The 14,594-nt window shown below is 37.9% G+C and overlaps 4 protein-coding genes and 2 pseudogenes across 5 annotated transcripts; 2 read left to right on the top strand and 4 right to left on the bottom strand.

The window, feature by feature from the left end:
* Nucleotides 1–1,231: 1,231 nt before the first annotated feature.
* Nucleotides 1,232–2,207, bottom strand: LOC122967117 (hemoglobin embryonic subunit alpha-like). Its single transcript, XM_044331576.1, has 3 exons — nt 2,022–2,207; nt 1,729–1,936; nt 1,232–1,431 (listed from the first exon to the last, which is right to left on the bottom strand). The coding sequence occupies exons 1-3, from the start codon at nt 2,117–2,119 to the stop codon at nt 1,303–1,305; spliced, it is 435 nt and encodes a 144-aa protein (XP_044187511.1). The 5' UTR covers nt 2,120–2,207; the 3' UTR covers nt 1,232–1,302.
* A 1,469-nt stretch (nt 2,208–3,676) lies between these two features.
* On the bottom strand, nt 3,677–4,486 carry LOC122967119 (annotated as a pseudogene).
* A 1,330-nt stretch (nt 4,487–5,816) lies between these two features.
* Nucleotides 5,817–6,698, top strand: LOC122966988 (hemoglobin subunit beta-2-like). Its single transcript, XM_044331337.1, has 3 exons — nt 5,817–6,008; nt 6,161–6,383; nt 6,491–6,698. The coding sequence occupies exons 1-3, from the start codon at nt 5,917–5,919 to the stop codon at nt 6,617–6,619; spliced, it is 444 nt and encodes a 147-aa protein (XP_044187272.1). The 5' UTR covers nt 5,817–5,916; the 3' UTR covers nt 6,620–6,698.
* A 1,391-nt stretch (nt 6,699–8,089) lies between these two features.
* LOC122967754 (hemoglobin embryonic subunit alpha-like) lies at nt 8,090–8,974 on the bottom strand. Its single transcript, XM_044332554.1, has 3 exons — nt 8,870–8,974; nt 8,577–8,784; nt 8,090–8,279 (listed from the first exon to the last, which is right to left on the bottom strand). Exons 1-3 carry the CDS (start codon nt 8,965–8,967, stop codon nt 8,151–8,153), a joined length of 435 nt encoding a protein of 144 aa, XP_044188489.1. The 5' UTR covers nt 8,968–8,974; the 3' UTR covers nt 8,090–8,150.
* Nucleotides 8,975–8,988: 14 nt separating this feature from the next.
* On the bottom strand, nt 8,989–12,613 carry LOC122967755 (annotated as a pseudogene).
* Nucleotides 10,835–14,266, top strand: LOC122967752 (hemoglobin subunit beta-2-like). 2 transcript variants are annotated; one of them, XM_044332547.1, is made up of 4 exons: nt 10,835–10,920; nt 13,306–13,572; nt 13,724–13,946; nt 14,054–14,266. In XM_044332547.1, exons 2-4 carry the CDS (start codon nt 13,481–13,483, stop codon nt 14,180–14,182), a joined length of 444 nt encoding a protein of 147 aa, XP_044188482.1. In that variant the 5' UTR covers nt 10,835–10,920; nt 13,306–13,480; the 3' UTR covers nt 14,183–14,266. The 2 variants fall into 2 exon arrangements, with proteins under 2 accessions (XP_044188482.1, XP_044188483.1); XM_044332548.1 differs by lacking the exon at nt 10,835–10,920 and adding an exon at nt 11,983–12,070.
* Nucleotides 14,267–14,594: the final 328 nt, after the last annotated feature.

Raw genomic sequence — 14,594 nt, 5'->3', positions numbered from 1 at the left:
GCAAATAAACGAATAAGCATATACAAAACGTTGGTTGTCTGTAATTATGCACAAAACAGATTATATCACCATGAAAATGTATCAGCCTATTTGAGAAAATGGTGATAACAAAAAAGTGACCTTTGGACACAGAGAGGGACAAAAGCGGTGATAAAATGTTAAAGTGATAGTCCATGTGCATATCACGCAGCATGATTTTAACTCGCCCTTCTGCTGGAGTTTAAGTCACAACATCACTGAATGTCAACTACCATCACCCTATCCAGTTTTAAAACTAGGACTTAGTAACATATCATTTCATTTAATAATAATAACAATAAATGTTAATAATGTTAATAGTTGTTTTTTTTTGTTTTTTTTTAAATATTATCATTGTAATTATGTTTTGGTTTATTGCATAACATATATATATATATACATACACACACACACACACACACACACACACACACATACATACATACATACATACACACACATATACATACATACATACATACATACATACATACATACATACATACATACATACATACATAATGTACATATACATATATATGTGTGTGTGTGTGTGTGTTATGCAATAAACCAAAACATAATTACAATAATAATATATTTTTTAAAACTACTAACATTATATGTATGTATGTATATATATACACAATCATATATATATATATATAAAAATATATATATATATACACACACCCACACACACACACATATATATATATATATATATATATATATATATATATATATATATATATATATATATATATATATATATATATATATATATATATATATATATATACGTATACACACATATATACATACATGTGTGTATATTAAGTAAAATTAAGTAACATTAATGCTTACTTAAAGCATTAATGTTACTTAATTACATGTTACCATGACATTCTTCAATTAATTCTCGTAGCACTTTATAACGAGTACAAATACTCAAATAAAATGCATGAATTAATGCAGGATGTATCATGAACTGCTGATGCTCAGCATTAACAAATGATTAAGTCACTATGACTTTACGTGTTTAGTTTACACTTAATAGATAGTTAATTCATAGTTACTTCATACATTAATTGACCATTTTTTATTTTTTTTATGTATTTAAATTCTGCTAGTGGATTGTGCTGTCGAACAGACTGGAAACACAATTGACTTTTGATGTCTAAAATAATCACAAAGAAAACCAATGTTATTTTTGTTTTTTAATGCATTTATTTATTCTCTGCAGAGTGAACTCTTGCTGAAGTCTCAGTCTTCTGCTCCATTTGTTTATCTGTATTTCTCAGACAGGGCCAGAGCCAGAGCAGCCAGGAACTTGTCCATAGCCACATGGGCCTCAGGGGTGAAGTCAGCGGGGAACATGATGGCCAGGACCACAAGGATGTTGTGGGAGATGATCTGTGAAAAGAGTAATGTCAAATGATGTTGGCCTATGCTTACATGGAGTTTTAGCTCCCCATCTTCCCATCTGTCCCAGATGTTTGCTGTTACAGTTGTTACTCATTCTCTACTCCATTCTTCATATATACAGTATAGACCTATTTGAACAATGCAGGTTTATCTGAATGGAACAGAATTATCTACTCTACATAAGTACATTATGTGCCTGTTAATGACAGATGAACCTGTTGCGAATCTTGAGACCAAAGTCTGAGAAACACACTACATCATGTATTAATCAGTTTGAATCTTCACCTTGAAGTTGGCAGGGTCCACTCGCAGAGTGAAAGCATGCAGCTCACTGAGGGTGAGAAGACCTCCTTTCAGATCGTCGATCTTGGACACAGCATCAGCAACTCCAGCCATCACAGTTTTTCCGTGCTTCTTCACGGGGGCAGAGCCAGGACTCAAGTCCTTCCAGTGGGAGAAGTAAGTCTTGGTCTGCGGGTATACGACCAGCATCCTGGGTAGACAATTTAAAAAGGTGAGTATGTAAATGAATCTATCAGTGGTGGAGCGCGTTACAGCCACTTTTAAGTCATATTTACCTGGACAGCGCATCCGCGCCGATGTCATCAGCCTTGGGAGCAATTTTAGCCCAGAAGGCCTTGACAGCGCTTTTGTCCTTAGCAGTGAGACTGGTCATCTTGCTTGCTGGTTGAGTGTCGCTGAGTGCTTTGAAGCTCAAACAGTGGGGGGGTTTTATAGTCAAAATTCAGCATGGACACACCCGGGACCACGTCCAAGATAGGCTGCAGAGGGCGTTTCATGTAAGGTTGCAGCTTCCATGAGATAAACAAAAATGGAGTTTCTTTGAATTACATCACTCAGTCTTATGCTTTTATGAGCGGATCATTGCTGCTTTAAACACTTACAGTATTTCAGTGAAAATTCCCCCTGGCGGCCCCAAAAGGCATTTTCCTCATAGAGCACCATTGTAAAAGAGACGTCTGTAAAACCGTTGACAGGACACCTCCAACTACAAACAAGGCTTTATTGTTTTATTCTCTGTTGTATGATGTTGCTCATATGATGTTTACCTCAAGAAAACTTTGTTGTTTCACATTTATCTCAAATATAATGAATATATCACCATGTTTTTTCAGTCTTGTTTGCCTTGGGTTGCCTTGGGTTACTTTAATCACAGCGTTAACACATCATAAAACATCAGTATTCAACTGATAATGGCCGACATTGAAAACGTAGACATTTAACGTATCCGTGGTTTGCAGAAACGTAAAATGCCAACCTTTTGTTCTGGCGACTGGGTTGCGAGGAAACACCTGGGGCTACCCTCATGTTTCTGTTTGAATCAATTAGCCTATATTTGTTTGTACATTTAACTGCAGGACATTATGATATTTTTTTTTGTTTAGAATTATTATAGATTCTGCCCTATGATTGGATGCTGAGACCACAACATGTAGTGTTGTTTGGTTGAGATCATCGTGGGTTTCTCATTGTACTGCAAGCTTGTATTAAGCTCTTGACAACATATCATTATTTACTTGAGATTATTGTGAATTTCTTCACGTAATGTCGATTTAGATTCTGAGCCTCCAATAATGTAGTGCCGTTTACTTTACATATAAATGTAGTCATTTAGCTGACTTTTTCATTCAAAGCGACTTACAATTTTGTACCATAAGACTTAGCAAGGCACATATTTCCAGTAGTCGGCAGTAAGTGATACTGTTCGTCTAACAGTGCCAGATACAGTGCCCTGCTTGGAGTACATAGGAAGCATTGACAGTAATAAGAATTAGACAACATCATATATTTTTATTTACAATTATTAAGGCCTCTTTATTAACGTTATCCTGCCTTTCCTATTATTGCGTAAATAATAAAACTGCACATGTACCTTGATAATCTCAAGGTAATGCGTTATTCAACTGTTTTGACTATTGTTATCTATATTCAAAAACAGCCCACCCTTCATGTTGATGTTTTCTGCGTGAGTGTTGCAGCCACTAACTAACTGCCTGACCATAGTGGTTGCTGGCCAGATAGTTCAAGCCTTTTATTATTGTTGGTGTATTTTTTGTTGTTAATAAAGAGGGGGAATAGGTCAGGTATTTATATATTAATAGCTCCACATAATATCTATTGTTGCCATTAAATGCAACAAATGTGGCTTTTGTTTGGTCACTTGAAACATATTAATGTTATAATGATAATAGTAGTAGTTTCTTAAAAACCTGGAAAAAAATGTTACCGCCTATCCAGATGTCCCCATTATGTTCAAAATTGCTTGACGTTTAAAATTCTATTTTAATGTCATGTGTGCTATTCAACGACGAAAAAAAGCAGTTATGTATTAAAAATAGAGTTAACTACACTTAGCCTACATGTGGCAGAAAGTCCGTCACCTGCTGCAGCTGTTTATCTGTACTTCTCAGCCAGGGCCAGAGCCACAGCAGTCAGGAACTTGTTCATAGCCACATGAAACTCAAGGGTGAAGTCAGCGTGGAAAATGATGGCCAGGACCACAAGGATGTTGTGGGAGATAATCTGTGAAAAGAGGATAATGGCAAAGATGTTGGCCTATGCTTACATGGAGTTTTAGCTCCCCACAAGCTCACCCACACATCTGTCCCATATTATTGTTCTTACGTTTGCTCTTCCGTATTTCACAATTCTAATGCTACATGCATGACCCTCACTTGTCAGATGCCAGGTTTATTTTAATAGTACTGAATAGTGCAGCATCGGTACCGTTATGATAATGACAAATGAACACTGTAGTTTTAAGTCTTGAAAGGACCACAATTTGAGAAAAAATTGATTGATTACAGACGCTGACTCAGTACCTTGAAGTTGGCAGGGTCCACTCGCAGAGTGAAGGCATGCAGCTCACTGAGGCTGAGAAGACCTCCTTTCAGATCGCCGATCTTGGTCAGAGCATCAGCAACTCCAGCCATAATAGATCTCCCGTGCTTCCTCACGTTGGCAGACTCAAGTCCTTCCAGTGGGCGAAGTAAGTCTAGGTCTGCGGGTACACGACCAGCATGCTGTGTAGAAAACTAAAAAGGTGAGAATGTAAATGAATCAATCAGTGGTAGAGCACGTTACATCAGTTTATTTGAAGTTATATTTACCTGGAGATAGCATCCATACTGATGTCGTCCGCCTTTTAAGACACCTTATCCCAGAAGGCCTTGACATTGGCTTTGTCCTTAGCAGTGAGACTGGTCATCTTGCCTGTTGGTTGAGTGTCACTGAATGCTTTGTAGCCCAAACAATGGGTTTTTTTTTATAGTTAAAACAAAGCATGGACACACCCGAGACCACCTCCAAGATAGGCTGCAGAGGGCGATTCATGTTAGGTCATACATTCGTCGTTACATCATAAAATATCATTATTCAACGGATAATGGCCAACATTGAAACGTAGACTTGCAACGTATGGTTTGCAGAAACGTACAGTGCCTACGATTTATTCTGGCGATTGGGTCGTTCAAATATATTGGACACACTCGGGACAGTCACGGGCTGTGAGCATCTACTGGCACAAATAAGGGCAAATAATACCACCATATGAGCATATAAATATTAATAATATATGATATAATAGTATGTATTACAATATAAACATATTAATAATAAAATTATGATTAAAATCTGAAGACAGTTTTCACATGGGACCATTAGACAATTTGATCCAAGTGACACAGAAAACACCCTTGATGTGCTGCTTTATATTGAAGTTGCATGAAGAAATAACAACTTATAGTCACTAATATTCGTACTGACCTGAATGAAATGGTGATTGCAATCAGCAAACTGATGGCTGAGCGTTGCTGTTTACAATGAGCAGTCTGGAAATCAGTAAAAGGACGATACAGCTGACAGTGTCAAACTAATATTTCCACCGAAATTTTACGATCTCTGTCCAAGGTCCTGATCAAGGAACCTGCTCGGTTTCTTATGCTGTTATTGTGCAGTCTCTGGGTGACAAACTGGCATTTTGTTACTGTGTTCATCATGTATGTGTGTATATCATGCTGTGGCTCTGCCAACAATTTGTGATCATTTAAATTTACGCCTGTTTGACCAAAAGATAATGACACAAAGGTAAAATAAGCTTCAGGATATCTTGTAAAAATTCTTTTACATCATTATTTCTTCTTAACACACTGAGTTTCTGGGCATAATTTAAATATGAATCATTGTGAGTCTGAATTGTTTTTCCTTGTCGAATGGCGGGGGCCTGTGGGGCTGTGGTGTATACTTTGTACCTCAAGCTACTTTTTGTCTTTTTCAGAAACAACCTAAGTTGTGCAGATACCCTTATCATTGCTGTAATGCAGCACTTGGCTGGGCCACCGCCTTCCGATCAGATGCTTCTGGGAGGGGAGTAGGGTTGCTTTAAAAGGGGCATCTGATGCCAGGGAGCACAGCATCTACTGATCCGCACAGGAGAATCTAGACGTCAGCAAAATGGTCGAGTGGACAGACTTCGAGCGCGCCGCCATCCAGGACATCTTCGCCAAGATGGACTATGAGTCTGTGGGCCCTGCAGCTCTTGCCAGGTGAGGTGTACTTGTTATTTTGTATTAACAAGAGTGTACTGACGTAATCTATATGACACCCTAAACAAGATGCACTTTGTCAGAATACAAACTTTCTTTTTTGGAACAAATGATCTCAATCTTAAACACTTGTTGTCTTTTTTTTATATCAGGTGCCTGGTCGTCTACCCCTGGTGCCAGAGGTATTTCGGCAACTTTGGAAATCTCTACAACGCCGAAGCCATCATGGCTAACCCCATGATTGCAAAGCATGGAACAACTATCCTCCACGGTCTGGACCGGGCTGTGAAGAACATGGACAACATCAAGGCCACTTATGCTGAGCTGAGCGTGCTGCACTCCGAGAAACTGCACGTGGACCCTGATAATTTCAAGGTAATGAGTTATGGAACCGCTGTGACTATTATTATTGATATTCAATAATCATTCCAAAAAAAGCTCAACTTTCATGTTATTGATGTTTTCTGCTTGTTGTGTTGCAGCTGCTGGCTGACTGCCTGACCATTGTGGTTGCTAGCAAACTGGGCAAAGACTTCACTGCAGATGTTCAAGAAGCTTTCCAGAAGTTCCTGGCGGTGGTTGTGAGCTCCCTGGGAAGGCAGTACCACTAAAGAGCTGCAACAGAGGACCATCACATGATGACAGGCTCTTTGTATCATGTTTGAAAAGCAAATAAAAGAATAAGCATATACAAAACGTTGGTTGTCTGTAATTATGCACAAAACAGATTATATCACCATGAAAATGTATCAGCCTATTTGAGAAAATGGTGATAACAAAAAAGTGACCTTTGGACACAGAGAGGGACAAAAGCGGTGATAAAATGTTAAAGTGATAGTCCATGTGCATATCACGCAGCATGATTTTAACTCGCCCTTCTGCTGGAGTTTAAGTCACAACATCACTGAATGTCAACTACCATCACCCTATCTAGTTTTAAAACTAGGACTTAGTAACGTATCATTTCATTTAATAATAATAACAATAAATGTTAATAATGTTAATAGTTTTGTTTTTAAAAAAAATATTATCATTGTAATTATGTTTTGGTTTATTGCATAACATATATATATATACATACACACACACACACACACACACACATATATATATATATACATACATACATACATATATATATATATACATACATACACACACACACACACACACACACACACACACACACACACACACACACACACACATATATATATATATATATATACACACACACATACATATATATACATATATATACATACACACACACACACATACACACACATATACATACATACATACATACATACATACATACATACATACATACATACATACATACATACATACATACATACATACATACATATATATACATAATGTACATATACATATATATGTGTGTGTTATGCAATAAACCAAAACATAATTACAATGATAATTTTTTTTAAAAAACTATTAACATTATATGTATGTATGTATATATATACACATATACATATGTATATGTGTATGTATGTACGTATGTGTGTATGTATGTATGTATGTGTGTGGATGTGTGTATATATATGGATATATATATGGATATATATGTATATATATATATATATATATATATATATATATATATATATATACGTATACACACATATATACATACATGTGTGTATATTAAGTAAAATTAAGTAACATTAATGCTTACTTAAAGCATTAATGTTACTTAATTACATGTAACCTCTTGTTCTGTTTTACCATGACATTCTTCAATTAATTCTCGTAGCACTTTATAACGAGTACAAATACTCAAATAAAATGCATGAATTAATGCAGGATGTATCATGAACTGCTGATGCTCAGCATTAACAAATGATTAAGTCACTATGACTTTACGTGTTTAGTTTACACTTAATAGATAGTTAATTCATAGTTACTTCATACATTAATTGACCATTTTTTATTTTTTTTATGTATTTAAACTCTGCTAGTTTATTGTGCTGTCGAACAGACTGGAAACACAATTGACTTTTGATGTCTAAAATAATCACAAAGAAAACCAATGTTATTTTTGTTTTTTAATGCATTTATTTATTCTCTGCAGAGTGAACTCTTGCTGAAGTCTCAGTCTTCTGCTCCATTTGTTTATCTGTATTTCTCAGACAGGGCCAGAGCCAGAGCAGCTAGGAACTTGTCCATAGCCACATGGGCCTCAGGGGTGAAGTCAGCGGGGAACATGATGGCCAGGACCACAAGGATGTTGTGGGAGATGATCTGTGAAAAGAGTAATGTCAAATGATGTTGGCCTATGCTTACATGGAGTTTTAGCTCCCCATCTTCCCATCTGTCCCAGATGTTTGCTGTTACAGTTGTTACTCATTCTCTACTCCATTCTTCATATATACAGTATAGACCTATTTGAACAATGCAGGTTTATCTGAATGGAACAGAATTATCTACTCTACATAAGTACATTATGTGCCTTGTAATGACAGATGAACCTGTTGCGAATCTTGAGACCAAAGTCTGAGAAACACACTACATCATGTATTAATCAGTTTGTATCTTCACCTTGAAGTTGGCAGGGTCCACTCGCAGAGTGAAAGCATGCAGCTCACTGAGGGTGAGAAGACCGGCAGTCAGGTCGTCGATCTTGGACACAGCATCAGCAACTCCAGCCATCACAGTTTTTCCGTGCTTCTTCACGGGGGCAGAGCCAGGACTCAAGTCATTCCAGTGGGAGAAGTAAGTCTTGGTCTGCGGGTACACGACCAGCATCCTGGGTAGACAATTTAAAAAGGTGAGTATGTAAATGAATCTATCAGTGGTGGAGCGCGTTACAGCCACTTTTAAGTCATATTTACCTGGACAGCGCATCCGCGCCGATGTCATCAGCCTTGGGAGCAATTTTAGCCCAGAAGGCCTTGACAGCGCTTTTGTCCTTAGCAGTGAGACTGGTCATCTTGCTTGCTGGTTGAGTGTCGCTGAGTGCTTTGAAGCTCAAACAGTGGGGGGGTTTTATAGTCAAAATTCAGCATGGACACACCCGGGACCACCTCCAAGATAGGCTGCAGAGGGCGTTTCATGTTAGGTTGCAGCTTCCATGAGATAAACAAAAATGGAGTTTCTTTGAATTACATCGCTCAGTCTTATGCTTTTATGAGCGGATCATTGCTGCTTTAAACACTTACAGTATTTCAGTGAAAATTCCCCCTGGCGGCCCCAAAAGGCATTTTCCTCATAGAGCACCATTGTAAAAGAGACGTCTGTAAAACTGTTGACAGGACACCTCCAACTACAAACAAGGCTTTATTGTTTTATTCTCCGTTATATGATGTTGTTCATATGATGTTTACCTCAAGAAAACTTTGTTGTTTCACATTTATCTCAAATATAATGAATATATCACCATGTTTTTTCAGTCTTGTTTGCCTTGGGTTGCCTTGGGTTACTTTAATGCGTAATTGTGAGGAAACACCTGGGGCTACCCTCATGTTTCTGTTTGAATCAATTAGCCTATATTTGTTTGTACATTTAACTGCAGGACATTATGATATTTTTTTTTTTGTTTAGAATTATTATAGATTCTGCTCTAAGATTGGATGCTGAGACCACAACATGTAGTGTTGTTTGGTTGAGATCATCGTGGGTTTCTCATTGCACTGTAGGCTTGTATTAAGCTCTTGACAACATATCATTATTTACTTGAGATTATTGTGAATTTCTTTACGTACTGTCGATTTAGATTTTGAGCTTCCAATAATGTAGTGCCGTTTACTTTACATATAAATGTAGTCATTTAGCTGACTTTTTCATTCAAAGCGACTTACAATTTTGTACCATAAGACTTAGCAAGGTAAATATTTCCAGTAGTCGGCAGTAAGTGATACTGTTCGTCTAACAGTGCCAGATACAGTGCCCTGCTTGGAGTGCATAGGAAGCATTGACAGTAATAAGAATTAGACAACATCATATATTTTCATTTACAGTTATTAAGGCCTCTTTATTAACGTTATCCTGCCTTTCCTATTATTGCGTAAATGTTGAGCTCACAATGTATAACATTGCTTTCTTGACATTTTTTATCTCTTTACATCAATGATTTTTTTTTAGCCTAATTGTTTGTTTTTCTTTACTTTTTAGGTTTTGTCCACCATAACCTGAAGGAATCCATTAAGAAAACTGTATACAAAGAAGAGAGATGTAAAGGAAACAACAAAAAGATAGATTTAACTGTTCATGTTCTGGAAAAGGATTCTGATGCTTATGAATTCATTCAAGATAGGCTCACCACTATAAACACCTCCAAGGATACAAATTTTCTGACTGTGAATTCTGCAAGTCTGCAAGATCAGAAAGATGTATATTTCTTGTTTACATGCAAACACTCTGGAGCATGCACGCCTCAAAGTTAAGCCCAAAGGATGTAAAGCCTATGTTTGCTTCAAAAAGAGGACAGACTGGCTTAACATCTAAATATTACTTTCAGATTGTTTCAATTTGAGCCAGAAAGATAACAGTGCTCATCAGTTTTGGCTGGTAGCAACCTGGCTAACTCTTAGCTCACCTTTGCAAGCTAATGTTAGCTTCCTTTCATGGTAGAAAAATGCTAATCTAAAAAGCAAATATGCATTTTAATATCTTCATAATAATAAAGCTGTGGTAGCAGACTAGTGTAAACTAATAAGTAAATTTGAAAACTTTCATGTTGGATGTAGCACCTTCAAATTTGCGCCTCTTTGCCATTTTCCCTCCCTTTTTTCTTTTTTTTAATTTAAACTTTGCAGGCATCGGCAGCAGGGCTCACCGTGATGACATCACAAAATGGTCTCAGGACAACAACCACTTGGCAAAATAAGGGCGTGGGAGAGAGCTGCACTCCGAGAAACTGCACATGTACCTTGATAATCTCAAGGTAATGCGTTATTCAACTGTTTTGACTATTGTTATCTATATTCAAAAACAGCCCACCCTTCTTGTTGATGTTTTCTGCGTGAGTGTTGCAGCCACTAACTAACTGCCTGACCATAGTGGTTGCTGGCCAGATAGTTCAAGCCTTTTATTATTGTTGGTGTATTTTTGTTGTTAATACAGAGGAAGGATAGGTCAGGTATTTATATATTAATAGCTCCACATAATATCTATTGTTGCCATTAAATGCAACAAATGTGGCTTTTGTTTGGTCACTTGAAACATATTTATGTTATGATGATAATAGTAGTTGTTTCTTAAAAACCTGGAAAAATGTTACCACCTATCCAGATGTCCCCATTATGTTCAAAATTGCTTGACGTTTAAAATTCTATTTTAATGTCATGTGTGCTATTCAACGGCGAAAAAAAGCAGTTATGTATTAAAAATAGAGTTAACTACACTTAGCCTACATGTGGCAGAAAGTCCGTCACCTGCTCCAGCTGTTTATCTGTACTTCTCAGCCAGGGCCAGAGCCACAGCAGTCAGGAACTTGTTCATAGCCACATGAAACTCAGGGGTGAAGTCAGCGTGGAAAATGATGGCCAGGACCACAAGGATGTTGTGGGAGATAATCTGTGAAAAGAGGATAATGGCAAAGATGTTGGCCTATGCTTACATGGAGTTTTAGCTCCCCACAAGCTCACCCACACATCTGTCCCATATTATTGTTCTTACGTTTGCTCTTCCGTATTTCACAATTCTAATGCTACATGCATGACCCTCACTTGTCAGATGTCAGGTTACATAATAGTACTGAATAGTGCAGCATCGGTACCGTTATGATAATGACAAATGAACACTGTAGTTTTAAGTCTTGAAAGGACCACAATTTGAGAAAAAATTGATTGATTACAGACGCTGACTCAGTACCTTGAAGTTGGCAGAGTCCACTCGCAGAGTGAAGGCATGCAGCTCACTGAGGCTGAGAAGACCTCCTTTCAGATCGCCGATCTTGGTCAGAGCATCAGCAACTCCAGCCATAATAGATCTCCCGTGCTTCCTCACGTTGGCAGACTCAAGTCCTTCCAGTGGGCGAAGTAAGTCTTGGTCTGCGGGTACACGACCAGCATGCTGTGTAGAAAACTAAAAAGGTGATAATGTAAATGAATCAATCAGTGGTAGAGCACGTTACATCAGTTTATTTGAAGTTATATTTACCTGGAGATAGCATCCATACTGATGTCGTCCGCCTTTTAAGACACCTTATCCCAGAAGGCCTTGACATTGACTTTGTCCTTAGCAGTGAGACTGGTCATCTTGCCTGTTGGTTGAGTGTCACTGAGTGCTTTATAGCCCAAACAATGGGTTTTTTTTTATATAGTTAAAACAAAGCATGGACACACCCGAGACCACCTCCAAGATAGGCTGCAAAGGGCGATTCATGTTAGGTCATACATTCGTCGTTACATCATAAAATATCATTATTCAGCGGATAATGGCCAACATTGAAACGTAGACTTTCAACGTATGGTTTGCAGAAACGTACAGTGCCTACGATTTATTCTGGCGATTGGGTCGTTCAAATATATTGGACACACTCGGGACAGTCACGGGCTGTGAGCATCTACTGGCACAAATAAGGGCAAATAATACCACCATATGAGCATATAAATATTAATAATATGTGATATAATAGTATGTATTACAATATAAACATATTAATAATAAAATTATGATTAAAATCTGAAGACAGTTTTCACATGGGACCATTAGACAATTTGATCCAAGTGACACAGAAAACACCCTTGATGTGCTGCTTTATATTGAAGTTGCATGAAGAAATAACAACTTATAGTCACTAATATTCGTACTGACCTGAATGAAATGGTGATTGCAATCAGCAAACTGATGGCTGAGCGTTGCTGTTTACAATGAGCAGTCTGGAAATCAGTAAAAGGACGATACAGCTGACAGTGTCAAACTAATATTTCCACCGAAATTTTACGATCTCTGTCCAAGGTCCTGATCAAGGAACCTGCTCGGTTTCTTATGCTGTTATTGTGCAGTCTCTGGGTGACAAACTGGCATTTTGTTACTGTGTTCATCATGTATGTGTGTATATCATGCTGTGGCTCTGCCAACAATTTGTGATCATTTAAATTTACGCCTGTTTGACCAAAAGATAATGACACAAAGGTAAAATAAGCTTCAGGATATCTTGTAAAAATTCTTTTACATCATTATTTCTTCTTAACACACTGAGTTTCTGGGCATAATTTAAATATGAATCATTGTGAGTCTGAATTGTTTTTCCTTGTCGAATGGCGGGGGCCTGTCGGGCTGTGGTGTATACTTTGTACCTCAAGCTATTTTTTGTCTTTTTCAGAAACAACCTAAGTCGTGCAGATACCTTATCATTGCTGTAATGCAGCACTTGGCTGGGCCACCGCCTTCCGATCAGATGCTTCTGGAAGGGGAGTAGGGTTGCTTTAAAAGGGGCATCTGATGCCAGGGAGCACAGCATCTACTGATCCGCACAGGAGAATCTAGACGTCAGCAAAATGGTCGAGTGGACAGACTTCGAGCGCGCCGCCATCCAGGACATCTTCGCCAAGATGGACTATGAGTCTGTGGGCCCTGCAGCTCTTGCCAGGTGAGGTGTACTTGTTATTTTGTATTAACAAGAGTGTACTGACGTAATCTTTACGACACCCTAAACAAGATGCACTTTGTCAGAATACAAACTTTCTTTTTTGGCACAAATGATCTCAATCTTAAACACTTGTTGTCTTTTTTTATATCAGGTGCCTGGTCGTCTACCCCTGGTGCCAGAGGTATTTCGGCAACTTTGGAAACCTCTACAACGCCGAAGCCATCATGTCAAACCCCATGATTGCAAAGCATGGAACAACTATCCTCCACGGTCTGGACCGGGCTGTGAAGAACATGGACAACATCAAGGCCACTTATGCTGAGCTGAGCGTGCTGCACTCCGAGAAACTGCACGTGGACCCTGATAATTTCAAGGTAATGAGTTATGGAACCGCTGTGACTATTATTATTGATATTCAATAATCATTCCAAAAACAGCTCAACTTTCATGTTATTGATGTTTTCTGCTTGTTGTGTTGCAGCTGCTGGCTGACTGCCTGACCATTGTGGTTGCTAGCAAGCTGGGCAAAGACTTCACTGCGGATGTTCAAGAAGCTTTCCAGAAGTTCCTGGCGGTGGTTGTGAGCTCCCTGGGAAGGCAGTACCACTAAAGAGCTGCAACAGAGGACCATCACATGATGACAGGCTCTTTGTTTGTATCATGTCTGAAAAGCAAATAAAAGAATAAGCATATTCAAAACGTTGTTTGTCTATAATTGTGCAGAAAAGAGATTACATCACCATGAAAATATAATAGGCTATATGAGAAAATGATAATAACAAAAAAAGTGACCTTTAGACACAAAGGGACAAAAGCGGTGATAAAATGTGAAAGTGATAGTTCATGTGCATATCATGAGAGCAGCATGTTCTTAACTCGGCCTTCTGCTGGAGTTTAAGTCACAACATAATTGAATTATTATTTTGAATTGATAATAGTTTTTTCTTTAATACCATTGTTCTTATGTTTTGGTTGCATAACAGCCCATATTATATATATATATATATATATATATATATTTT

Source organism: Thunnus albacares, chromosome 17, assembly GCF_914725855.1.
Source record: "Thunnus albacares chromosome 17, fThuAlb1.1, whole genome shotgun sequence".
Lineage (NCBI taxonomy): Eukaryota > Metazoa > Chordata > Actinopteri > Scombriformes > Scombridae > Thunnus > Thunnus albacares.
The sequence above is the reverse complement of the archived record's forward strand: the minus strand, read 5'-3'. Positions and strand labels throughout refer to the sequence as shown.

What these genes read in the sequence shown, in the direction of transcription:
- LOC122967117 (XM_044331576.1), bottom strand. Translation starts at nt 2,119, where the DNA reads ATGACCAGTCTCACTGCTAAGGACAAAAGCGCTGTCAAGGCCTTCTGG. An exon ending in GGCGCGGATGCGCTGTCCAG is followed by an intron (nt 1,937 to 2,021) that starts GTAAATATGACT and finishes TTGTCTACCCAG; the next exon opens with GATGCTGGTCGTATACCCGC. An exon ending in TGGACCCTGCCAACTTCAAG is followed by an intron (nt 1,432 to 1,728) that starts GTGAAGATTCAA and finishes CTCTTTTCACAG; the next exon opens with ATCATCTCCCACAACATCCT.
- LOC122966988 (XM_044331337.1), top strand. Translation starts at nt 5,917, where the DNA reads ATGGTCGAGTGGACAGACTTCGAGCGCGCCGCCATCCAGGACATCTTC. An exon ending in GGCCCTGCAGCTCTTGCCAG is followed by an intron (nt 6,009 to 6,160) that starts GTGAGGTGTACT and finishes TTTTTATATCAG; the next exon opens with GTGCCTGGTCGTCTACCCCT. An exon ending in TGGACCCTGATAATTTCAAG is followed by an intron (nt 6,384 to 6,490) that starts GTAATGAGTTAT and finishes GTTGTGTTGCAG; the next exon opens with CTGCTGGCTGACTGCCTGAC.
- LOC122967754 (XM_044332554.1), bottom strand. Translation starts at nt 8,967, where the DNA reads ATGACCAGTCTCACTGCTAAGGACAAAAGCGCTGTCAAGGCCTTCTGG. An exon ending in GGCGCGGATGCGCTGTCCAG is followed by an intron (nt 8,785 to 8,869) that starts GTAAATATGACT and finishes TTGTCTACCCAG; the next exon opens with GATGCTGGTCGTGTACCCGC. An exon ending in TGGACCCTGCCAACTTCAAG is followed by an intron (nt 8,280 to 8,576) that starts GTGAAGATACAA and finishes CTCTTTTCACAG; the next exon opens with ATCATCTCCCACAACATCCT.
- LOC122967752 (XM_044332547.1), top strand. Translation starts at nt 13,481, where the DNA reads ATGGTCGAGTGGACAGACTTCGAGCGCGCCGCCATCCAGGACATCTTC. An exon ending in GGCCCTGCAGCTCTTGCCAG is followed by an intron (nt 13,573 to 13,723) that starts GTGAGGTGTACT and finishes TTTTTATATCAG; the next exon opens with GTGCCTGGTCGTCTACCCCT. An exon ending in TGGACCCTGATAATTTCAAG is followed by an intron (nt 13,947 to 14,053) that starts GTAATGAGTTAT and finishes GTTGTGTTGCAG; the next exon opens with CTGCTGGCTGACTGCCTGAC.